The sequence below is a fragment of the Calonectris borealis genome, chromosome 2 (assembly GCF_964195595.1).
Source record: "Calonectris borealis chromosome 2, bCalBor7.hap1.2, whole genome shotgun sequence".
In the NCBI taxonomy this organism is placed as follows: Eukaryota; Metazoa; Chordata; class Aves; order Procellariiformes; family Procellariidae; genus Calonectris; species Calonectris borealis.
In genome coordinates this window covers 142,866,578-142,892,529 of record NC_134313.1, presented here as the reverse complement: position 1 = coordinate 142,892,529, position 25,952 = coordinate 142,866,578, and the positions used below count along the sequence as shown (strand labels likewise).

General features: G+C 44.9%; 1 protein-coding gene across 2 annotated transcripts in view; it reads right to left on the bottom strand.

Annotated features, from left to right (window-relative positions):
* The window catches only part of ASNS (asparagine synthetase (glutamine-hydrolyzing)), a 29,634-nt gene extending 13,064 nt beyond the window's left edge, over positions 1 to 16,570 (bottom strand). Inside the window, exons 1-4 of one of the 2 annotated variants that reach the window (XM_075143704.1) lie at positions 16,553 to 16,570; positions 4,415 to 4,682; positions 1,890 to 2,127; positions 193 to 378 (exon numbers count right to left, since the gene is read on the bottom strand). In XM_075143704.1, coding sequence (XP_074999805.1) covers positions 193 to 378; positions 1,890 to 2,127; positions 4,415 to 4,663 — 673 coding nt within the window. In that variant the 5' untranslated portion in view covers positions 4,664 to 4,682; positions 16,553 to 16,570. Of the gene's footprint in view, positions 1 to 192; positions 379 to 1,889; positions 2,128 to 4,414; positions 4,683 to 6,232; positions 6,385 to 16,552 lie in introns of those variants that run through there. The other variant, XM_075143705.1, reaches the window with a different exon arrangement.
* Between the last annotated feature and the right edge of the window lie 9,382 nt (positions 16,571 to 25,952).

Genomic DNA, 25,952 nt, shown 5'->3' with positions numbered 1-25,952 from the left:
GCATGCAAGTTCAAATATCTTTGAACATGACTGTCTACAAAAACAATTCTCAAGTTCCTACATTATAAAGGTTCTTCTAGTTTTTTTTTTAAATGGCACTTTTTTAAACCAATCAATGCAAATTTTATATTCAAAGATTATAATTTTTCCACTTTTTAATCAGAATAAATAGCAAATGCTTTGCTGTACTACCTGAAGGCAGAGTTTCCACTGTATCACACGCAGCATGGAGTGGTTCATCTTTATAGCTATGAAATTTTACCAATTCCACTGATGCAACCTTGCCAGAGGGCTTTAAATCCAACACTTCATAATGACCCGGTAGAAATGGTTCCACTTTAGGACATAAGGATGTTGAATGCTTTAAGTTGATAAGTCCTACAGATAAAATGGGAAAAAAAAGTCAACAGTGTTTATCCTAGGATGGTTAAGTTATACCTCACTCAACAGCCTCTGTACTAAAACTATATACAAATACCAGATCCTAAATTTGGTGTCAAAGATCAAAATATCATTTTGAGTCTGAGTCTGCCCTGGCTCAGGCAGGTTTCTGCCTGATTCTGCTTCTGGCACGTTGCACACTTGGATCTGAGCCTCCTCAAGCTGAGGCAGATAGCAGAGAAAGGAAGCCAGCAAGTTTTACTAATTGGTAAGTAGCAACTTATTCCTGCAAGCATTAAGAGGAGCACTTTTCTAAGTGACTACATGATGTAGTCAGGTCAAGCTGTAATATGCTTATGAGAGTCATTATCAAATGACAGTTAATAACTGATTTTGTGTTTAAAATTAAGTGTAGTCAAGCTAACAACAGGTTTGTAATAAAACTACATCACTGAAGTGATTGCTTAATTGACACTGATTTAGTGATTTCGTAACTCGTCTGTTCCAGACTGATCTACATCAGTGCTAATGAACGCCAAGAATCAGACTTGTAGCCAAACCTCATTTCCATTCCTCTTGTGAAAGAGGATGTTTTGCACCTGCTGGTCACCTGGATGCCTCTTAAGGAACTCCACAAAAGAGATACTGAATTGCTGTTAGAGAGGGACCAGTAATTCACTGTGATGGTTACAGGACACAGTCCTTAGAATATACACTTCCTTTCTTCCTTCCCAAGAAGCAGAGATGGTACAGCCCTTAGTACTAGTACTTAGTACTACTATTAGAGGAGTCAACCTTCACTGGAGTCTGACAATAAAATTGATATACAGTAAACAGGAGAGACACAAGTAATCGTGAAAGTCAATTTTAGCCGAAGTGCATTTTAGGCAATAAACTCCCTTTTGGCACTGTTTGAATTTGTTTATGCAAGTGTCAAGACTAGAGATAATTACTTTTTTTTTTTTAAAAAAAAAAAAAAAAGACTAGTGGCTGTGTCATCTCAAAGGAAAAAAATCATCTTCAAATAAAATAAGTGTCGCTAGAAAATCACCCAATGCTGCAGGAAATTTCAGTAGGGTTTTAAAATTCTTGGCTTTTACCGATTAGCAGTTCTTGTGGCCTTATTTCCCAGTTCACCATAAAACACCAGGAACAAATTCTATAATTCCTCGTAGCATAAATCTAGCCTAACTCCATAGACTGCATTTAACTTTGGGGTAACTGCCATGATTGGGCTCAATACTGCCATGATTCCAGAACACAAACAATTATAAAATTAAGTAAGCAAGTTATTTTAGAGATATTAAGGGCAGTTAAACATCTTAGAGGTTTACTGTCTGTTGTTTTTGTTTTAATGATGTGTAGTTCTTATACTACTAAATATAGTTCATTTATTACTGAACTTACTGTTCACTTTCTCTTCACACTTAGAAGAAAAGCCTGACAAAGAAGTTTGGCTCCGACAACAATAACTAAGGTTATTTAGGCACTAAACACAATGGTTTTACCTTTTGCCTCAGAACAGACACCCAAAAATCCATCATCAGTCAGCACCTTAAACAGTGGTCTGACTCCATAGGTATCTCTCGCGAGAAACACTTTTCTGTTTGCAGTGTCCAGAAGGATGAAAGCAAATACACCATCTAGCATGGATGCTGTTTGTTCTATTCCTCCTCTGTTGTAAAGGTGAAGGATAACTTCACCATCCACTAACGTTTGATATTCAAATCCAAACTGCTTCTGCAACTAAGAAAAAATATAAAGAAAAACATGAATAAGCATTTGCAAACATTGCTTATTAATTGGAAAAACAACACCATTCATGTAATTGTTTAATAAGAAAACTAAGGGGTTTTTGTAAAATCACAGTCCAAAAGTTATAGAAACATTTCCGCCAAACAAGGAAATTATACTTTTGTGTTCAAAATATTACCCAGGATCATCTCTCAGACAATGTAGATTGACTCTGCAGTCTTAAGCAATTCAGATTATGGCAAGTTTTCAGGGACACATTTCTATTTGAGGATGTCAAACAGCAAAACCATGACCCTGGTCTCCAGAAGCACTAGCCTCCTCATCTCCCACAGACAAATGGCAGAAGCAGGCAGCCACTGCTTCTAAAAATCCAACTCAAAATAGGACTAGAAACAACATCATCATCTTTTGTAGTCTCAAATCACTCGGTGCCACTTTCTTATCAGATAATAATGACATTTACATAAGGCCCTCCACCCCAAAACACATAGACACTGGTAACATCTCTGCAGAGTAAAGTACTTCAGAAATAAACTTTGGTTTACTTATGCAGTCACTGCAATTCCTCAGTGGTTTTTTTATGCACAGATAATTTCTTTCTCCCTAATCTTCCTCCATTCCTCAAACTAACCTTTTCACTCTGCCTGTGCAGATGGAGTGGGGGCGGAAGAAATTAGCTGTCAGACTTAAGTCAGACCAAATATTCTTCATGTTCTTGTGATGCTACTCCTAAAGTCCTTTCAATATCTACCAGACAGAGGGAAAGACGGGGTTTCAATAAAAAAATAAAAAGCCAAGAAATCCCACAAAACCAATGCTTTAGTATTTTAAATTAAATTCTTTGGTTTTAATTGTTATTTATGGGGCAAAGTCTTAGATCAAATTGAGTCAATATTAAAATAACTAAGTCATTGCCCTAAACAAAATGCCTGTTTAATCAATGATCCTTTTCTAGGTTTCAGTCATAAGCCTGAAAGAAAAATCTCTTTATAAAGAAAGAGGGTACATAATGTAGTGAGAACAACCAAACAAATTCCTGCTGATGGGAATGCAAGCTTTGCATAATTAAATTCCCCTCAGGATTGTGTGTGTAGCAGGATTGAGAGTAATTCTTACTGCTTTCAACAGCAGAAAAACCACAATGCAAAACACAGCAAGTATTACAGACTGTTGGTACAATACATTTCACACGGGCTGCAGGGCAAAGTGTATCTCACATTTCAAACAGCCAGATACTTAAAATCGGGGAAAAAAAAAATCTCCTGCCTATTCAGTCAAATTCCCAATGACATTACATTACTGATGTCACTGACATCACTGACAGCAGCCTGACTCTGACTTCAAAAATGTGATGTTAGAAATACTAAGACATCTCAGATTATTCATACGTTTCTGATACTACCACACTCAGTTTATGATTCATTTTAAGCATTCAGTTTCAGCACGATTCAGAAACAGTCACAATTGTAAGCTGCTTTATATGCCAAATTTGGATGATCTGAATCACTTCCCTTGACAAGTAACACAGGTGGCATGGACGTCTCAGCACAGGGACTGAGGCACACAGATGATGTTCAGCAGCAGTATCACACCCATCAGGGACATTCAGACACTTTAGGAAGTAAGTACAGAGTTGCTGCTTGTTTTGTGCCCAAGAGACTTGCGTAGGTGGCTCTCAAAAACCCTACAAAGCATCTGCCTTAAGCTGCAGACACCTAAGGACTTTGGTGGCATACTGGAAACATGTCCCTAGTGCTTGTTGCTTTTACCTAAATACATAAGCAGGCATGCTATACACTAATACATTACAAGGGACATATCCCATCTAGATTAATATGCAGAAATAAAAATGCAATACCAGACAGCTTGGAAAATGATCCAAAACAACTGAAGAGCAACACAGTCTAAACGCATTTGCATTACAAAGAGAGAAGAAGGGGAGAAAGAGGCTTGGAATCCCCCTCCCCAACAGATAACGAAGAATGCATCTTTATTTTAAACTGATCAAATCTGAAGATACAAGTATTTATTGCCCTTCTTGTCAATTAAAAAGTGATTTTTCAGTATTAAAGACTAAGTGTGTTACTATCTAAGGCACCACAGATTCACAGCTCATTGAGATGACCAGTATTTAAAAGGACGTAAGTTATTTGATAACTTTTTAAAATGTTTCTGACATTCTAGTTCACCATGTTTTAAACATTTTCCAAATATCCACTAGTTTTGAAAATTAAAAAAAAAAAAAAAGAAAATGCTGTATGATCCATACAACACTTACCTGTTTAAAATTGTAGATTTCTCCATTGTAACACAGCCACAGATATGGGAATTTCTTCACCCGGATAGGCTGCATGCCATATAACTGATCAACAACTGCAAGGCGGTGGAACCCAAAACAACAGTTGGTGAATCCATTGACGTTCTCAAAACGAAACGCATCAGGACCTCTGTGTGCTATCTTCATGGCACTTAGACACTGGACAGAAAGGCATTCATCACTCCCAAACAGGGCCCAGATACCACACATGGTGAGGCTGTTGATCTACCTGAAAGTGAAGAACCCATTGAGTAAAGACATGAACATTATAAGCAAGAGCTGACACCTAGAAAACACAGATAACAAATGTAGAGTATTAATCGCTTAACTATCAAGAGGACTGATAAAGAGAACAGCAGACTTTACTAACACGAGGTAAAACCCAGTGTGCTGGTTTTGGCTGGGGTGCAGTTAATTTTCTTCATAGTAGCTGGTGTGGGGCTATGTTTTGGATTTGTGCTGAAAAGAGTGTTGATAATACAGGGATGTTTTAGTTACTGGGCAGGGCTTACACCAAGTCAAGGCCTTTTCTGCTTCTCACCCCACCCCACCAGCAAGTAGGCTGGGGGTGCACAAGAAGTTGGGAGGGGACACAGCTGGGACAGCTGACCCCAACTGACCAAAGGGATATCCCATACCATATGACGTCATGCTCAGCATATAAAGCTGGGGGAAGAAGAAGGAAGTGGGGGGGATGTTCCGAGCGATGGCGTTCGTCTTTCCAAGTAACCGCTACGTGTGATGGAGCCCTGCTTTCCTGGAGATGGCTGAACACCTGCCTGCCGATGGGGAGTAGTAAATGAATTCCTTGGTTTGCTTGGCTTGCGTGCGTGGCTTTTGCTTTCCCTATTAAACTGTCTTTATCTCGACCGACAAATTTTCTCACTTTTACTCTTCTGATTCTCTCCCCCATCCCACCGTGGGGGAGTGAGCAAGCGGCTGTGTGGGGCTTAGTTGCCGGCTGGGGTTAAACCACGACACCCGGTTCACCCAGAATATTATAGCAACCTTTCGCCAGCAAGAAATTAGGCTTAAGTGCACTTCTAGGTACAGCAAGGTTGTCTATTATTTTTTTACAAAGCACAAATAGAACAAATCGTTGCCCTAACTAATGGTAGAGGTGGCTGAGGCTGGGGACCCACAGGTCAAGTGATGGCACTCGGGACCTCAGCCTCAGCCCCACACTGCCAGTAGGGTTAGGGTTAGGGTTCAGAGAACCACAAAGCCTACAGCTCCAGGGACACTGGGGCTGCAAAAGGCATGCCAAGGGGAGCACGGCGCTGCACCAACATTGATCCCGCCACGCCTTTCTCATGAGGACAAGTGATGGCGCTGGGGAGCTCAGCCTCAGCACATGGAGCCGGGCTTTCCCTCCATCTGGGGCGGCTTCCGGGTGCCCCGCGGCCTCCGGGGCTCTTCTAACAAGCGGCCGCAGGGACCCGGGGCAGGTTCCCTCCGCGCACGGCCGCCCGCTACCCGCCCGGGGCCCCCCTCTACACGGCCGCCCCTTCCTCCGGCGGCTGCAGCCCACTCCAGGCCCGCCGCCTCCTCGCTCCCAAGCGGGGCAAGGCGCTGAGGGGCCGGACGGCGGCGCGGCGAGGGCGCCGGGAGGGGCGGCGGAAGGCCGGGTCCTGCGGGGGGCTCGCGCTGGAGGCCGCCCGGCCCGGCTGCGCTCGGCCCGCGAGCTCGGCGGCGGCGCCCCTCGCCCCGCCCGGCCCGGCACAGCCCCGCGGCCCAGAAGCCGCGGCCCAGAAGCCGCCGCCCGCCCCTGTGCCTTACCCCGTCTTGGCCGCCGGCGCAGGGAGAGCCGCCGTCTTCGCCGCGGCGGGTGATGAAGAAGGCGGCTCCCGCCGGTGCCGGCTCCTCCCCCGCCGGCTGCTGCTGTTGAAACCCGCCGCGAAGTTTCATCATGCGCCTCCCCGCCCCGGCCCGCCAGGGAACCTGGGGGTCGGGCCACGGGCCGGGGCCTGTCCTCGCACGCCGCACCGGCGAGGCCCGGTCTTTCCCGCGGTCCCGGCTCCGGGAGCCCCTCGGCACGGCAAGAGCCAACTCGCAGGCCAAGAAATCCGGGGTCTGCCACTTCCCCTGGACCGCTGTGAGGAAAAGCGTGCACCACGAGGCACTGCTGGGCTCGCTAGGCTCATGAGGGCAACCTGCAGCCGTCAGAAATCCTGTCCCTGCAAACCGGCCCTGAGTTGTACCTTGCATCGTGTACAGTGAAGAGAGCTCCGGCACCTGCATGTGGTTGTCTTAAGGCTGCTTTATTTGGTTTGGGAGCGAGAGCACTTGCAAAGCTTACATCTTTGGAAGCATTTGCGGAGGACTTAGGATTTTGCTTGCAAAACTCAGTTTTGAGTAATAGGTGCTATGGGTAAAAAGGGATTTTGATGCCTACCTGAACTTCATTGTTGGACAGTTTTGCCTTTTTGCCTTTGAGAGTTCTAAAGTAAATGAAATTCAACTCTGAAGACTAGGACGTGAACTGCTAAATATAAACCTTAATTCTCCGCACATACTTCAGGAGAGTCATTAGTAGTAATCTGCATGCAGCGCACTTTCATAGCTAGCTTTAGTGGACTTAGTGCAAAACTGCAGTGCTGTGCATAAAGTTCTTCAGGTTATGCAGACCGTCAGCAATAAGTGTCATCTGTGTGTAGAATTTTAAAAGGACCTTTAAGAAGCCGTTAAAAGGATATTTTTAGGCTTTAGAAAGACTCCAGTGCTAATCAGGAATAGATGCAGGAGGTTTCTGTTCAGCACAGCTTCACCTGAACGCAGGACTGGCCTTGGCAGAGGCAAGGCTTTGGGCAGCCTGCAGGTGCCATGTGTACAGTCCTCAGAGCTGTGCACTGCCTGGAAGAGCAGAGTGAAAGTGCGTGCAATGGCATGCTGAGTCACCACTCACAGAAGAGTAGTGGTTGTGCTGGGGAACACCTTGTATTTTGGTTTTTTCCCAGAGATCTAAAGGTCACAAACTCTGCATTTTGAAAAACTACAAGAAATAACAGACAAATGTTGTATTAACTTAGGCTGTTTTGGTTGTTTTTCTTTTTTATCTGAGACTTTGTAAAGAGCTTTTCTTTACAGCTTTACTTCTTTTCTCTGCACAGAGAAAAGATTTTTGGACAAGTCTGCTCAGGCTTAAAGTTGTTGTCTGGACATTTTCATTTTATGAGCAATTCCTGGTGCATAACTAGATCTCATCCAGTGCTTTACGATAATAAGCCACAAACCATTTGGTAAATGGTAAAATAAGAATCTTTTCATAGAGAAAATGAATCAGGGAGGGTGAGAAGCAACTTGCAGAAAGTGGCCTGGTAAGGCTGGGCAAGCACAGCCAGGGAAGAGCGAAACCTCCTAAGTCCTCATTAATGTCTGCATCCTTAGGGCAAACTGGGTAACAGCCACATATTTATCCTCCCCTTTACTACCACTTTTAAAAACTGGGGATAACTGCTGCATTTTACTATGTCTTGCATGTTTAATTCCCTATTTTAATGGAGTTGATGGTGTTATACGTGGGACTAATGGCAGAAATACCACACACAGTCTGTTTTTAAACATTGGCAATGTTACTGTTTGGTAGTTACAATAGCGCAGGTAATAACTGATATGTCCCTGTCCTTTTCTAGCCTTTTCTCTACTATTGCCAAGTAGCCCGTTACAGTCCCTTTACATGTCATTCTTCAATATCCAATCTTTTCTTTCAGCATATCTGCAGACTGCACTAGATGTAATTAACCCCAGTCTCACAGCTCTGTTTTTCTCGGTCACATCTTCCCCCTCGGTTTTCTCCTTCCTGCAGAGATTACCAAGTGTAATAGTTTCTCCAAAGTATTTTCTCCTCCACTATACTCCTTTAAAGCTGATTTTTCCCTCCATTTTTGTTGAGAGGAATTTAAGTTGATGCTAGCTGGGAAAGAGAGAACAGGTCTGAATCTAAATATCAGGTGCCATGAGTAGCTAAGAGACTTTCTACTCTGTTGTATCATCTGTTTAGTGCCTGAGAGTAACCATCTGGCCATAGGCTAAAATCATTTAAGAATGCCTGAAAAACACTCTAAGAAAGTTCCTTATTAATTAACTAAGAAGTACTTGGATTAGTTTTGTTTCTAATCAGCTGAAATTAAAGGCTAAGAGGTTTCTCGGAAGGCAACAGGTAAATGAAAGGTCAAAGTGAACAGGTGTCATAGTTTAACCCCAGCCGGTAACTAAGCCCCACACAGCCGTGCGCTCACTCCTCACCAGTGGGATGGGGGAAAAGAATCAGAAGAGTAAAAGTGAGAAAACTCATGGGTTGAGATAAAGACAGTTTAATAGGGAAAGCAAAAGCCATGCATGCAAGCAAAGCAAAACAAGGAATTCGTTCACTACTCCCCATCGGCAGGCAGGTGTTCAGCCATCTCCAGGAACGCAGGGCTCCATCACGCATAACGGTTACTTGGTGTCCTGGTTTCGGTTGGGATAGAGTTAAATTTCTTCCTAGTGCTGTGTTTTGGATCTAGTATGAGAAGAATGTTGATAACACACTGATGTTTTCAGTTGTTGCTAAGTACCCTACTAGTCAAGGACATTCAGCTTCCATGTTCCACCAAGCAGAGACTAGGAGGGAGCATAGCCAGGACAGCTATGAATGGTAGGCATGTTCCAGGAAGTAGCGATCACTACTTGGTTATCGGTCAGCACGGGTGGTGAGCAATTGCATTGTGCATCACTCATTTTGTATATTCTATCACTATTATTATTATTATTATTATTATTATTATTATTATTATTATTATTTTCCCTTCCCTTTCTGTTCTATTAAACTGTCTTTATCTCAACCCACAAGTTTTTCTCACTCTTACCCTTCTGATTCTCTCCCCGTCCCACTGGGGGGAGGGGGGTAGTGAGCGAGCGGCTGCGTGGTGTTTGGCTGCCTGCCAGGTTAAACCACGACAGTCCTTTTTGCTGCCCAACATGGGGCTCAAAGGGTTGAAATAACGACACATCTGACCTGAACAGGTTAAAACAAATTTGTTATAAGCATTCATTCTATCAGTTTAGTAGTCACTGGCCACAGTGTTGGTTATTTGCTCTCAGAGTTGTTGGATCTGTTCTTGGAGTTTTGGTATGTAGCACCTTACTGGCTATATATACTGCTGATTATCAGTATTTATGTGAGGTTTGTCATCTCTGGGAAATGGATTAAGGTCATCGCTTTGCTATACTGTGTAACACTGTGGCTTCTGTTATGATGTTATGATAAAATTATTGGTCAGGAGACTGTACTCAGCACTGCCGTCATTCCTGTTCTTCGGGAGCTATCTTTTGGAAACTATTAATAATTACACTTTTTACCCCTTCTCCTCGGAGAGCCAATTTATGGGGGAGACAGCCTCCTTCACCTTCCCCTTCTCCTCCAGGCTGATTACAATAGCTCTTGAGGATTTTGAATATCCTTGGGATGTTCAAACCAGCGTGTTCCTACTGCTATGTCTCCTGAATGTGTTTCAGGCCTTGTTTAAGGTTAAACAACTATTTAAGAATACCACCCAGAGATCTGCCCCAAGGCTGGATAGTTATGAATGGCAGGGTGTGTGGGATAGAATGGGCAAGTACCTAGGACAGTGGTCACCTCCAATGTTTGGGAGCTTCACCCCTGAACAAGTGCAGAATCCTGAAAAACTAGTAAAATATTTGGAAAACGTATGCTGTCACCCTGGCAATTCCAGAGAGACCCAGATTACTGCAATGTGTTGGGACCTTGCCCATGCCTACCGAGCCCTGTTCGACACTATTCAGAACCCTCAAGGGGGAGAGAAGGTCTCCGGATCTGATGACAAAACGATGGGCACTGCAGCTACTCCAACCCCCACGACCGGCAATGCGGCTACTCCAACCCCCGCGACGAGCACTGTGGCTACTTCAACCCTTGCGATGGGCACTACAGCTGAACCAGAGGACCAACCCTTGCCAGTATTAGTCGCCCCCGTACATAAGAGGAAATCTTGGAGGCGAAAGTCAGGTCGTTTAGAAAGGGATGATGGAAAAGCAGGGCCATCACGAGGAGGGGAGGAGGAAGAGGAAGAACTCATAAACGAGATGGAAATTACCCGATCCCTGTCCCTGAATGAGCTGTGAGATATGCGAAAAGATTTCAGCTGTCATCCAGGCGAACATATTATTACCTGGCTGCTCCGATGCTGGGATAATGGGGCCAGGAGCCTGGAATTAGAGGGTAAGGATCCCTTACCTGGGATCCTGGGATCCCTTTCCAAGGAAGGGGGCATTGACAAAGCAATTGGAAAAGGGGCACAAGCCCTTGGCCTCTGGAGGCGACTGCTGTAAGGCGTGAAGGAAAGGTATCCCTTCAAGGAAGATGTTATATATCGCCTAGGCAAATGGACCACTGTGGAGAGAGATATCCAGTACCTGAGAGAACTAGGCGTGCTGGAGGTGGTTTATAGTGACCTGGACAACGACCAAACGCCCAAAGATCCAGAAGAAGTCCAGTGTACATGACCTATGTAGCGGAAGTTGGTATGGAGTGCACCAGCGTCGTATGCCAGTTAGTTGGCAGTACTGTGCTGGAAAGAGGAAGAAGCACCAACGGTGGATGATGTGGTTGGCAGACTCCAGGAATACGAAGAAACTGTCTCCTCCTTCCTTGTCTCGGCTGTGGAGAAACTGTCCCGGGAGTTCCAGCAACTCAAAGAGGATATAGAATCATAGAATCATAGAATGATGCAGGTTGGAAAAGACCTATAAGATCATCGTGTCCAACCGTCAACCTAACACCACCATGCCCTCTACACCATATTCTTAAGGGCCTCATCTACACGTCTTTTAAATACCTCCAGGGATGGTGACTCCACCACTTCCCTGGGCAGCCTGTTCCAAGGCCTGACCACTCTTTCAGTAAAGAAATTTCTCCTAATGTCCAATCTAAACCTCCCTTGGTGCAACTTGAGGCCATTTCCTCTTGTCCTATCGCTAGTTACTTGGCAGAAGAGACCAACACCCACCTCGCTACAACCTCCTTTCATGGTGTTGTAGAGCGCGATGAGGTCTCCCCTCAACCTCCTCTTCTCCAGACTAAACAACCCCAGTTCCCTCAGCCGCTCCTCATAAGACTTGTGCTCCAGGCCCTTCACCAGCTTCGTTGCCCTTCTTTGGACACGCTCCAGCACCTCCATGTCCTTCTTGTAGTGAGGGGCCCAAAACTGAACACAGTATTCGAGGTGCGGCCTCACCAGTGCCGAGTACAGGGGCACGATCACCTCCCTACTCCTGCTGGCCACACTATTCCTGATACAGGCCAGGATGCCGTTGGCCTTCTTGGCCACCTGAGCACACTGCTGGCTCATGTTCAGCCGGCTGTCAACCAGCACCCCCAGGTCCTTTTCCTCCGGGCAGCTTTCCAGCCACTCTTCCCCAAGCCTGTAGCGTTGCCTGGGGTTGTTGTGGCCCAAGTGCAGGACCCGGCACTTGGCCTTGTTGAACCTCATACAGTTGGCCTCGGCCCATCGATCCAGCCTGTCCAGGTCCCTCTGCAGAGCCTTCCTACCCTCCAGCAGATCAACACTCCCGCCCAGCTTGGTGTCGTCTGCAAACTTACTGAGGGAGCACTCGATCCCCTCGTCCAGATCGTTGATAAAGATATTGAACAGGACCGGCCCCAGCACTGAGCCCTGGGGAACACCACTCGTGACCGGCCGCCAACTGGATTTAACTCCGTTGACTACAACTCTCTGGGCTCGGCCGTCCAGCCAGTTTTTTACCCAGCGAAGAGTGTACTTGTCTAGGCCGTGAGCCGCCAGCTTTTCTAGGAGAATGCTGTGGGAGACAGTGTCAAAGGCCTTACTGAAGTCCAAGTAGACCACATCCACTGCCTTTCCCTCATCCACTAGGCGGGTCACCTTGTCATAGAAGGAGATCAGGTTGGTCAAGCAGGACCTGCCTTCCATGAACCCATGCTGGCTGGGCCTGATCCCCTGGTTGTCCCGGACATGGCTCGTGAGCACCCTCAAAACCAAACGCTCCATGATCTTCCCCGGCACCGAGGTCAGGCTGACCGGTCTGTAGTTCCCCGGATCCTCCTTCCGGCCCTTCTTATAGATCGGCGTCACATTGGCGAGCCTCCAGTCGTCCGGGACCTCCCCAGTTAACCAGGACTGTTGGTAAATGATGGAAAGCGGCTCAGCAAGCTCCTCCGCCACTCCCTCAGTACCCTCGGGTGGATCCCATCCGGCCCCATAGACTTGTGAACGTCCAGGTGGCATAGCAGGTCATTAACTTCATCCTCTTGAATTATGGGGGGTTTATCCTGCTCGTCGTCCTACTCTCCACCTGTACGGACCAGTATCTCAGCCATTAGGAGTCAGCATTTTTCTGCTCAAGAGAGAGGATATAGAAGGTACACACCACGGGGCACCCTGTGGTTTTACCTGCGTGACCACAGAGAGGACATGAGGCAATGGGATGGAAAACCTACCGTGACCCTAAAGGCACAGGTACATGAGTTGCAAGGAAAAACAATCACACAAGGGGGTTCTCCCAGGAAAAACGCTGCTCCAGTTTTCAGGAAAAACCTGTCTCACGACGGTCCAGTTTCCAGTGAACAGTTCCCCAGACAGAGTAGAAAGGCTGATCTTACTTTGCATTGTAATGAAGAAATTCTTGACTTGCGTTTGCAAGAAGTGAGAGATGGATACTATGACCAGAACTAGAGGGGCCCTGCCTCCAGCCAGGTGGAGGAAAGGGACAATCGGGTTTACTGGACTGTGTGGATTCGATGGCCTGGCACATCAGACCCACAGGAGTATAAGGCTCTCGTAGACACCGGTGCACAGTGTACCCTGATGCCATCAAGCTATAAAGGGGCAGAACCCATTTATATTTCTGGAGTGACAGGGGGATCCCAAGAGTTAACTGTGTTGGAGGCCAAAGTGAGCCTGACCGGGAATGAGTGGCAGAAGCACCCCATTGTGACTGGCCCAGAGGCTCCGTGCATCCTTGGCATAGACTACCTCAGGAGAGGGTATTTTAAGGACTCAAAAGGGTACCAGAGGGCTTTTGGTATAGCTGCCCTGGAGACGGAGGAAATTAAACAGCTGTCCACCTTGCCTGGTCTCTCGGAGGACCCTTCTGTTGTGGGGTTGCTGAGGGTTGAAGAACAACAAGTACCAATTGCTACCACAACAGTGCACTGGCGGCAATATCACACCAACCGAGACTCCCTGCTTCCCATCCATGAGCTGATCCATCGACTGGAGAGCCAAGGAGTGATCAGCAAGACTCGCTCACCCTTTAACAGTCCCATATGGCCAGTGTGAAAGTCTAATGGAGAGTGGAGACTAACAGTAGACTACCGTGGCCTGAACGAAGTCACACCACCACTGAGTGCTGCCATGCCGGACATGCTGGAACTCCAATACGAACTGGAGTCAAAGGCAGCCAAGTGGTACGCCGCAACTGACATCGCTAATGCCTTCTTCTCAATCCCTTTGGCAGCAGAGTGCAGGCCACAGTTTGCTTTCACTTGGAGGGGCGTCCAGTACACCTGGAACCGACTGCCCCAGGGGTGGAAACACAGCCCTACCATTTGCCATGGACTGATCCACACCGCACTGGAACAGGGTGAGGCTCCGGAACCTGCAATATATTGATGACATCATTGTATGGGGCAACACAACAGAAGAAGTTTTTGAGAAAGGGGAGAGAATAATTCAAATCCTTCTGAAGGCCGGTTTTGCCATAAAACAAAGTAAGGTCAAGGGACCTGCACAGGAGATCCAGTTTTTAGGAATAAAATGGCAAGATGGACGTCGTCAGATCCCAACGGATGTGATCAACAAAATAACAGCCATGTCCCCACCAACTAGCAAAAAGGAAACACAAGCTTTCTTAGGCGTGGTGGGCTTTTGGAGAATGCATATTCCAGATTACAGCCTGATTGTAAGCCCTCTCTATCAAGTGACCTGGAAGAAGAACGATTTCAAATGGGGCCCTGAGGAACAACAAGCCTTTGAACAAATTAAACAGGAGATAGTTCACGCAGGAGCCCTTGGGCCAGTCCAGGCAGGACAAGATGTAAAGAATGTGCTCTACACCGCAGCCGGGGAGAATGGCCCTACCTGGAGCCTCTGGCAGAAAGCACCAGGGGAGACCCGAGGTCGACCCTTAGGGTTCTGGAATCGGGGATACAGAGGATCCGAGGCCCGCTACACTCCAGCTGAGAAGGAGATATTGGCAGCATATGAAGGGGTTCGAGCTGCTTCGGAAGTGGTTGGTACTGAAGCACAGCTCCTCCTGGCACCCCAACTGCCGGTGCTGGGCTGGATGTTCAAAGGGAGGGTCCCCTCTACACATCATGCGACCAATGCTACGTGGAGTAAGTGGGTCGCACTGATCACACAATGGGCCCGAATAGGAAACCCCAGTCGCCCAGGAATCTTGGAGGTGATCACAAACTGGCCAGAAGGCAAAGATTTTGGAATATCCCCAGAGGAGGAGGTGACGCGTGCTGAAGAAGCCCCACTGTATAACAAACAACCAGAAAATGAGAAACAATTTGCCCTATTCACTGATGGGTCCTGTCGTCTTGTGGGGGAGCATCGGAGGTGGAAAGCTGCTGTATGGAGCCCTATACGCCAAGTCGCAGAAACTGCTGAAGGGGAAGGTGAGTCAAGCCAGTTTGCAGAGGTGAAAGCCATCCAGCTGGCCTTGGACATTGCTGAACGAGAAAAATGGCCAGTACTTTACCTTTATACTGACTCATGGATGGTGGCAAATGCCCTGTGGGGGTGGTTGCAGCAGTGGAAGCAGAACAACTGGCAGCGCAGAGGTAAACCCATCTGGGCTGCCGCATTGTGGCAAGATATTGCTGCCCGGGTAGAGAACCTGGTTGTAAAAGTACGTCACGTAGATGCTCACATACCCAAGAGTCGGGCCACTGAGGAACATCAAAATAACCAGCAGGTGGACCAGGCTGCTAAGGTTGAAGTGGCTCAGGTGGATCTGGACTGGCAACATAAGGGTGAATTATTTATAGCTTGGTGGACCCATGACGCCTCGCGCCATCAAGGAAGAGATGCAACATATAGATGGGCTTGTGATTGAGGGGTGGACTTAACCATGGACGCTATTGCACAGGTTATCGATGAATGTGAAGCCTGGCGCTGCAACCCTACTAGTCAAGGACATTCAGCTTCCATGTTCTACCAAGCAGAGACTAGGAGGGAGCATAGCCGGGACGGCTAGCCCAGCTGGCCAATGGGGTATTCCATACCATGTGACATCATGCTCAGTATATGAATGGTAGGCATGTTCCAGGAAGTAGCGATCGCTACTTGGTTATCGGTCAGCGCAGGTGGTGAGCAATTGCATTGTGCTCACTCATTTTGTATATTCTATCATTATCATTATTATTATTATTATTATTATTATTATTATTATTATTATTATTATTATTATTTTCCCTTTTCTGTTCTATTAAACTGTCTTTATCTGAACCCACAAGTTTTTCTCACTCTTACCCTTCTGATTCTCTCCCCGTCCCGCTGGGATGAGGGGGGTAGTGAGCGAGCAGCTGCGTGGTATTTGGCTCCCTGCCAGGTTAAACCACGACACTTGGGAAGACAAACGCCATCACTCCAAACATCCCCCCACTTCCTTCTTCTTCCCCCAGCTTTTATTGCTAAGCATGACATCATATGGTATGGAATACCCCATTGGTGAGTTGGGGTCAGCTGTCCCAGCTGTGTCCCCTCCCAACTTCTTGTGCACCCCCAGCCTGCTCGCTGGTGGGGTGGGGTGAGAAGCAGAAAAGGCCTTGACTCCGTAAGCACTGCTCAGCAATAACAAAAACATCCCTGTATTAACACTTGTTTCCAGCACAAATCCAAAACATAGCCCCATACCAGCTACTATGAAGAAAATTAACTCTACCTCAGCTAAAACCAACACATTTAGCACAACAGCTAAATGAGTACAATGTAGAACGAACTGTCGCAGCTGCATGACTGTTACACTGAGCTGGTCACTGTCAGCTCAACTCTCACTTGAGCGTTGCTCATACCAAGTTTGTGCTCCTCGTTTTTTCCCTTTGATGAATACCTTTGCTGCATCCATCAGATGTGGTGCCACTAGCATGCCTGGAAGACTGGAAATGTGTGAGTTCTGTGAGATCCATGCAATCTGTTTGGAGAGGCAGAACTGAGGGGAAAGTGGAGAAGTCAGAGGCTGTGATTAAGAGGGACATACAGTGAAGGTCTTTTGCTTTCACAGCAATGACTAACAAGTTAACGTATAGTACCTGGGGGTTTTACAGGGAGTAGCCTCCTGAAGGTATCCCTCATGATTTCTGGCTTTTTGCATGAGAGAACACATTTCAGCGTTTTGTGACGGTGGCTCTCCCAGCTCTCTGTTCCTATCCTTTGCTCTCACCGGAGCTGTGCAAGGAAACAAGATCTGAAATAGAAAACAACGGCCAGAGTCAAATATTAGAGAAAGACTTTCCTTTTTCTGTCAGCATTAGATGCATGTACTCTGCAGTTTCTCGGACAGGAATTGAACACCCTTTGTTGATGGTGAAGGTTGCCACGAGTGGATTCATGGGCCAGGTCGTTACGACGGACAGGACTGTAAAACATCAAAAATTCTGTTATTGTGCCTCGGCTCAGCCTTGCACCAGCCCTTTGCACAACAATTGCTAGTGAGTAGCAGCAGAACACAGGCATTCTGCACCCCGCCAGACCATCTACATAGTCATGGACCATTAAAGATGCTTTTTCACCAACAATTTGAGGGATAATAAGGATAATGGTGAAACACTTTCTAGTTTTGAAAAATGGGAGATTTTGGCTGTGGGAAGGAGAGGGATGTATCTTGTCTACACTCTCATGACTCCCTTTGCATCCAGTATCCACTTTTAGCTTGGGTCAACTAGTCTCCATCTGGCCTTGAACACATCCTGAATTGCAATAGCAATACTTTTTTTTTCCTTCTCCAATCCTAACTTGTGTAGCAATGGAGTCATGGGAATAGGCGGCTTCAAGTTTCCAGATGCCTCAAACTATCCTGTTCTCAACTCCCAGTGACTGAATGTTCGTGATGTAACTTGGGCACAGATCACCAAGAATCCTGTATTTTCCAGCTTGAATTTTTTCCTTTATGTATTTGCTGCACAAAACTTTGCCACACATTGTCACAGACTCAACTGAATGGGATATGCTACTATTGATTTGTTTGTGTTTGTCAGCATCTACAAATTACTTTGGCATTGAAGTCTGTGTACTATACTTCATACATTTACATCTTCTGTTCCTGAATGCACACTAATAAGAATCTAATGCCATTTTGGGGGCAGGGAATTAGCGTACAGCTTCATTTCCACCAGGAAAGAGTGACTTTAGACAGATATTGCTCCATGATCCATTGTAGCGATAACAGAAAATCAAGTGGCAAACGCTCTTTCTGGCAGCAGCTCAGTATATTTTCTAGGGCAGGGACTGAGCTTGAAAGCAGAAGGTTGTTTCTTCTAATGGAGCCACACAGAAACATCCATGTACCAAGGTGGCATTGGCAGCCCATTATACACTGGGGGAGATCAGTGGTGGGCAGGACTCACGGGAAAGTGGAGATCAGATCCTCCTCCCCAGCTGCATGGGTTGACATAAATAACGTATCTCATACCCTGGCTATCTTTACAAATATAACGGCAGGTTGGATACACATACATTTACCAGGCAATAGTGGTAGTGCCAGGTGTTCTGGTAACACGTCTGACATCTGAAACATATGGTTATATGTCAGAGATATGCATATGCAGAGAGCAAAGGCCTTTTCCTATTTTGGTTTTCCTTCCCCAGGAGAATAGTAACACGACGTGCTCTTAAAGTTTGAGAGCTTGCACTCAACATCTCAGGCAAAACCATACTTTAATCCCCGTATCTGAGTGAGGAAAAAAATGTGAAAAGAGAAACTCAGATTCAAAAGCTGTTTGGAGATCCGTAGCTTGAAGCGAGGTAGGCTCACATTTATACTACTTAGTCTGCCTTTTAGCCAGTGGGACCGCACCACATGCCAGCAAGCTTTGAGCTTACAGCTTTTAAAGAACTTATCGACCTAACAGAGCTGTTTGTTCCTATAATTTTGAATATATTTATTTTTCTTTTTGCCCCTCTCTGTTCTTTTCTCTTCCTTTGGAAGACATTTAAAGGACATGCAGACTACTTGTCTGTCCTCCAGACAAAATCCTCTCTCTCATGGTATAAAAAGTAGTTGTCTCTCCCACTGGGAGTTTCTATTGCTATAGTCTCTGTTATTTAATCCTTTTTCTTTTCTTTCTGCTTAATTATGTTAAGCTTCAAAACAAATAAGACTTGCTTTGACCTCGGAGTTAGAGGTCACAGCACTGAAGTGTTAAAAGAAAATCTTTTCTAGAGCCCGGGCATTCAGAACTTCAGTAAAGTCCTAGGAAGGCACGTCTAGTGCAGCAGCAAGGGAGAACACAAAGTAAGGTGATTTGTTATTGCTTCACAAAAGACTAAGCATTTTGCTCTACTGCCGCATCCTTTTTTAAACACCCCAGCCTTTCCATTATCCCCCATGTTTCTTAGCACAGACAAGAAAGGGTTGTTGAAAGAGCTGTTGGCCATACAGTGCACATTGCAGGCATGGCATATGGCATACCAATGCCTCTATTGTCAGCAGGCCCAAGACCACAGAGGAATGAAACATTGCTGACTTTAACTGAATAGTGGTCTTGGCTAATGAGAAGGAATCCAGTGTAATTTATTCTCTCGTCCTGGGGAGGCCGGGGTGGGAAACAAACCACAAAACCGAAGAACTATTACATATGCTTTTTTAACCACTTGCAGAAGAAGAAAGAAAAATTAGTTGTCTGATATTGATTCTATAACATAAAGCAGAATAATTCTCTATAGTTTTTAGAGCCATAATGGTAGAACTAATTTAAATTCTGGTTCTTTTTCATACAGTAAGAAAGATTAGGTGTCAGCTGAATTAGCATTTAAACTAACTGTTGTAGTCAATATAGCAGGATTAACTGCAAATTACAATCTTCAGTTCACTTTTTCATTGTAATTCGCCCATTGTGAGAGTTTGCCCAGTTCAATAGATGTTTTGTTTAATACAAACAAGATCCTTTTCATCTAGAATACAGCTAAATTCTACTGTAAGAGACATGGTTAGCTAATATAAAGCTGTAACAGCTAAATCCATGCTTGAACGTATGTAACAGAGACTTAAAATACATTGGAATGTATTTTTCAGCTGGAATAACTGGACATAATTCTAATAAGTTATTTTAACACACATCAGTTGTGCTGCTTTGGTCTTTTAAAGCACATTTAATTTTGTAATTTGTGTTTGGAAGACATCAAAAGTGTCCAGTGAAATGTGCTTAAATGCACATATATGCTCTCCTAAATACAATTAAGAACAATAGAGGAAGAAGAATTACAATTATTGAACACTTTTTTTTTTTAAAGAAAGTTAGATGGTCTTTGGTTTATAAAAGACTGAGAAACAATTCTAAAACATACATGACTGTAGCTGCTGTTTCCAATCACTAGGTCGAGCTATTACCTCAAAATGAGAAACCATCACCCTGCTAGTATTGTTACCAGAAAAAGACGTGTAGAACAAATACAACAAAGGTCTGCAATGAAATAACTAGACTGGCAAATGTAACACTCTGCAGTGTGGAAAATAAACAACTGTACTATCGCATACACTAAGCCAATTATTTTCTGTAACAGAAAAAAATTTAATAGCGAAAGTAATTTTCCCCGTTTTCTCACAGAAGTACACAGTAAAATAGAGCTCACTTGCAATATATATTGGTGTCTTACTAATTCTTTTAAACCGAGCAGTATTGAACCCTTCAAATGATCGCCTTGTTTATTCATTATAGCTAATTACTCTGCTTTTTTCCTAGGAATTAATTCTGAATTCTGTACAGGGGCAAACTTCAGTTGTTGTTACTGCTATCATATAAACAGTAAAATGGAACATCTCTCCTCCCTATTCTTCCCTAGCTAGAAACTTTAACAACAGACTTTGTAAAAATAGCTTTGCCTCTTTACATATAAAGAGAAGAAAGAGAATTCTTCCCAATTAGAAAAAGAGAAGAAAATCAAAAAGAGAAGAAAACCAATTCTAAAGGAACTCAAAATGCAGTATCAATTCAAAAGGATTAAAAGAATTAAACAAGTAATAATTGCAAAGTAGAAGAGTCAGTTCTACATTCGAGTTCTTACTGAACAATACCTCATCTCTTATCACCCCCAGATAATAATTGGGGTATTTCTACTAATCCAACAGGATAATTTCCAATATTAATTCCAACATTTTTATTAAGCTTTTTTTGTTGTTTTTTTTCCACAGAAAAGAAACATAAGCCAACTGAAATCTTCTATCAACTCTCATAGACATACAATTATACAAGAATGATACTTTATAGCAGCATTACTTTGAATCTCATTTTAGCTGACAACAATCCCCTGAACCTCTTCGCTTTTGCCAGGAACAGGTACGAGATAGGCAAACAAAAGAATGTATCCGCAAGTGTTGGGTACACCTCAAGCTGTTCTGAAATGCATCTCTTTTAGGAAAGATTTTTTTATTAGAGAATTTATTATTTTATTATTATGGTAGGATTTGACAGAGAAAATATTTGCACTTGCCCTGGCTAACTTTTAGGTTGCATGCATATGTAAAGTAAACGGAAATATACTTATCTATACAGAAATATATCAGTAACAAGAATAAAGAGATACATTTTTCTTAAGTGCTTAAAGTAGGTTTTGTGAGGCCCTTTCTATAAATAAATCAGGGCCAGAAAGTAAATTCAAGTATGGGAGGCTGACTAATTATTAGCACACTCATCGGTGTGATTTATGTCTATGCCAAGTAGCATTCCTTGAAAAAATCTCTGGACAAAGTTTACAGAGTAACACTTGCCAAGAGCTATTTCTAAAGAGCACTATGGACAAGGCTGAGGTTTCAGTCCATCCACAGTGCAGCCCTCCAAGGGAATCCCAGCAGACTTCCTTCCAGTGCTCCTGCATGCCTTCGCGCCACGTCCCACAGCGCTGAAAATGAGTGTCATTTTCTCAGTTTCGTGATAGGAAAATCTCATTCTGGTGGGCTGCAATACAGCCCTCAACTTACTTTGAACTGAAAAATCATAAAATAATTATGTCAAAGAATGGTCCTTGGCACTGTTCATCCGTAGAAATATGGATGTGGTCCAGAGCACTCTGAAGTAGGCTTTGGGACAGGTCTGTAAGGATAGAAACATTGTGAGAAGTGCTTTTCTTGCAGAATTTCCAGAATGATAGCTTATTACATTTTGTCTGATATTTCCAATCGAAATACAAAGACATGTGATATTCTTTGATTTTGATAATGAACAAACCCCCTTTACTTCAAACTATTTTAAAGTGTTCTTTAAAATTTCACATTTTTAGCAAGATCCAGTGCTTAATTCCTTGTTCTGCCACTCAAAATGTATCACTCAGGTTTTTGGCACACACTGAATACTAATCTGTAAATTCACAATGGCTTGTTTTAAGTCAATTATTTTTTGCAAGCAGATCTGGTTAACACGAATAGCAATGTAGAGATTGTACTTTGTGCATTGTACAGTACTTCTAACTTCACAGATCAGTAACGTGTATTATTATGTGGCAACTCCACTGTTGTTTGTGCAAGAAACATAGCGATTGAAGTTCCGTATCGTAACAGGATGTCAGACTTCCAGCCAACTGGTGTTCTTACGGGTAAAAGGAAGGTGGGGTGATACAATTCAGCACGGAGAACCCTCTTACTTCTTTATTATATTATAATCTGCTTTATCTCACGCAGTAATCAAACAGATTACAGTAAATAAGGTAAACTAGTTTTACAGCTCCGTATTTGGTTCTGACTGTTCAGGACACAACAGCACCAAATTAGTGTATCCTGTCTGAGTCAAGTGGGCAAAGGTGTGGTGGTAAACTGAAACTCCATTCACTTTCCTAAAGGCCTTTGTTCTGCTCTAGAATTAGGGTAGGCATGGATAATACTCATACTTGACCTGGTCCAGTGTGCCTGCAACTACAATTTGTGGGTTCACAAGCTGACACAGAATCGGTAACATGTTCTTTAGAGAAGAATGGCCTCACTGACTCTGAACGGTCAAGACAGTGGGATTTTTTATAAATAATATTAAGGAAATAAGGCATTACCTTTAATCTGGTTGTCTGTTTGACCAAATAGGAGTGAACAGAGAACATAAAAGTAGCTTTCAGTCAAAATATATGGAAATTACTCATTAATATATATTTTCATGGTCTTGCTGATGATCCATAGAAGTAATGGCATAAACAGAGTCAAGATAAGACAGTTTACAAGTGAACAAAACGTTAAGAAAACAAATAGTTATGAATGGATAAAGCTGGTTTGTTATCAGCCATTAGCATAGAAAGCTGCTTACAGAAGGAAATCAGTTTCACCGCAGATTAAATATTTAAATGTTATGTGTGTAATCAATGACTTGCCAAATCGCACAGCCTCACAACAGCTGTAGCATTTTACCTTCCACCTTAACTTTGTGTCAGCTTTCTTCTTTAGAAACCTGTATTCTCAGACTCCTGCGCATGGAAATGAAGACAGTTGAGAGCAGTAGCTGATCTGTGAGTGGGCTTTTATGGTAGGCATGTACTCTGGAGTGCTCTCCAGAGGACTTAGGGGTGAAGATGGCTAGCCAGGTAGCTCACGAAGACCTACCTAGTGATGAGTAAAGGGATTAAGGGCCTGCTACCCTGCTTTTGCCCTGCACTTTTTGGAAGCATGCAGGAAACAGCCTTTATGCTGAATATGGCTAGCCATCCTAGGTAGGGAAAGATCTCATTCTTTTGTATATACTGACATGAAGACCAAATTGATTTATTTCCTTTTAAATTAAATTACTAAAAATTTAATTTCACTCTCATTTGTTCCCAGCCACACATGCCAGAAGGTAAGTGATGTGAATCTCATTGTCATATTACCACAATAGCAGTGTGTCCGCCAACTATGCTGGGCTTTCTCAGTAGCAGAGTCTCCCGTAGAAGTAGCACATTTATATAGAAGAGGACTGTGGTCAAGCAGATCTGCACACCCTGAAAGCAAGAGAGCGCACCAGGCCTGCTCCCCGCTTTCCGACCCAAAGCAAGAGAATGGCTTCTCCCCCTACATTGCCACCCAGAGGCAGTTTGTTACGCAAAGCGGTGCTGCACAGCAGAAGGTGTGGAAGTGTGTTTGCCACCGCTGCACACGCAGGGCAGCCCTTTGGAGGGGCATGTTCCCTTACTCTGAACTGCCAGAGATTGCCCATCTATCCCGAGTGAAAAAAAACCTGCTTGTATATGTGGTATGTAAATGTCTCTATAAAATGTTAAACAGCCATTACAATGTGGCCAAACTAGTCACATTTGTTAAAGCAAACACTGTGTACACCTGTATTAATAGGCAAGCCATGACTGACCTTTGTTATATTACCATACCTTCCACCTTCTCTCTCTTTGAAATTTTCCTTTCAGACTAGCCTAACAAAGAGTGAAATGGCTCAATGCACATGTCAGTATGAAAAGGTGTAGCATTTCATGCATACATGTACACTTATGTAACACACATGGGCCACAGTCCTTGACAGTAGAACTCCCATGATGCAAGACCAGGCTTTAGAGTTTGCCAAGCAAAATGAAGTCTTCCGTTCAACTCAATCATACTGCGTTATCTTTAATATGAGACATTTTGAAAACTTCACTTAATCTAGTTCAGAATTTTAAGGCATGCCCTGGACATGGGTGGACAGAACTCTTATCAAAATTTGGCGTGTGGGGGGGAAGGAAATAAGACAGACACTTCTATCTTTTCAGCAGCCTTTGCTATTTCCATTGTCTTTGTTATTGTTCATAGTTGAATTTCTTAATGCCAAACACTCAAACTTCCCCCCACAAGAAGTATGCTCACCTCACTTCTGCCCTTTCTTCTATGATGAAACTAGCCCAAGGCAATACCATTCACCAAGCTGCTTGCAATTTTTATTTTAAGGGGATAGCAAACTGTGGGATGGGGCAGGAATGAGAAACTATGACCTGGAGCCATGTGCAACATGGGAGCTTCTTAAACCAGTACAAAGCCAGCATCTCCTGAATGACCAATCGTCCAGAGAAAAATAACTAAAAACAGAGGAAAGGGCACACCCCTGAGGGTGTAATTGAGACAGAGAGAGAGCGAGAGGGACAGAAAACAAACACACAGCTCTATAGCCATGAAGAGGCAAAGCTACGGTTTGGAATGAACCCCTGGACAGGCTGGAAGAAGAACCGAGAACGATGGGGAGGGAGGAGATATGGTGAGACATCAAGAGCAGTGTGTGCAGTGACCTCCATTTACAGAAACACTAGTAGCCGTCAGTACAGTCCAGTTCTTGTTTGCACATACCTGCACCCCAGTTCTTTTTTAAAAAAAAATAAAACCTCTACCTATTAACTGCAGAGCTCCATTAACTGCGCGCTGTTTGCGGAATGCTATCCTTTGGTTACATTGTAATGTAAAACACGTTTTAAATCTATAATCCCTCTTCATATTTAATAGATTTTTCCTAAGGAAAGATATCAAAAGAGAAACGTCACAGATGTTAAAAAGGTAGGCAGCATTAGCACAGGGAGATAAGGAATGATTTCAGAGGGTTCAGTTACCTAGCAACGTCCCTTGCAGTTGCCTAATGGTATTTTGGAAGTGCAGAGGCTCCAGACCGGCTGAAGTGAAGGGAATGAAGAGCTGGAAAGCAGCGGAGCTCCGCAGCCCGGCCTGAGCACACGACATAGCTGCTTTCAGGCAAGACCAGGCAGACGAGAGCAAGGTAACGCGATAAAAGGGTGGAGGAACAGCCCTCCTCGGGGCATTTCTTTCCTGAACGCGTCTGAGGCGGCAGAGAAGGAGGCACCACCGCCAAAATACCTAAAGTGGTCAAGGGGAGGTGACGCTCCTCGCTCTCCCGGCCCTCCCTTGCCCTCGCGTGCTCTCCCCGTTCCGCCCTCTACCATTTTTTACCCACACACCTCAAAGGCCTGACCAAGCCACCAAGCGCGACGGGCGAGCTGGCCCCCGCCCCCACGCTGCAGCTCCGGCCCGGGGCACGCGCCTTCACCCACCGCTGCCGCGCCGGCGGCCTCCCCACACGGGAGGCGCCGGCTCTACTCGCGGCCTGGCCTGGCCCGGCCCGACGACGTGGCCGCGCGCCCGGCGAACAAGCGGAGCTGGGGAAGAAAGGACGGGTTCCCGTCCCCACGCCTGACTCCCGCGCGGGGGGCAGCGCGGTCGGGGCAGCCGCGGTCCTCCCGCGCCCCCCACCGGCGGCAGCCGTGCGCGCGCGAGAACGCGAGGTGATGAGCGAGCTGCCACGCGGCGGGGCCTGCGCGGCGGGCAAGGGTTAAATGCGCGTGCCGCGGCCGGCCAC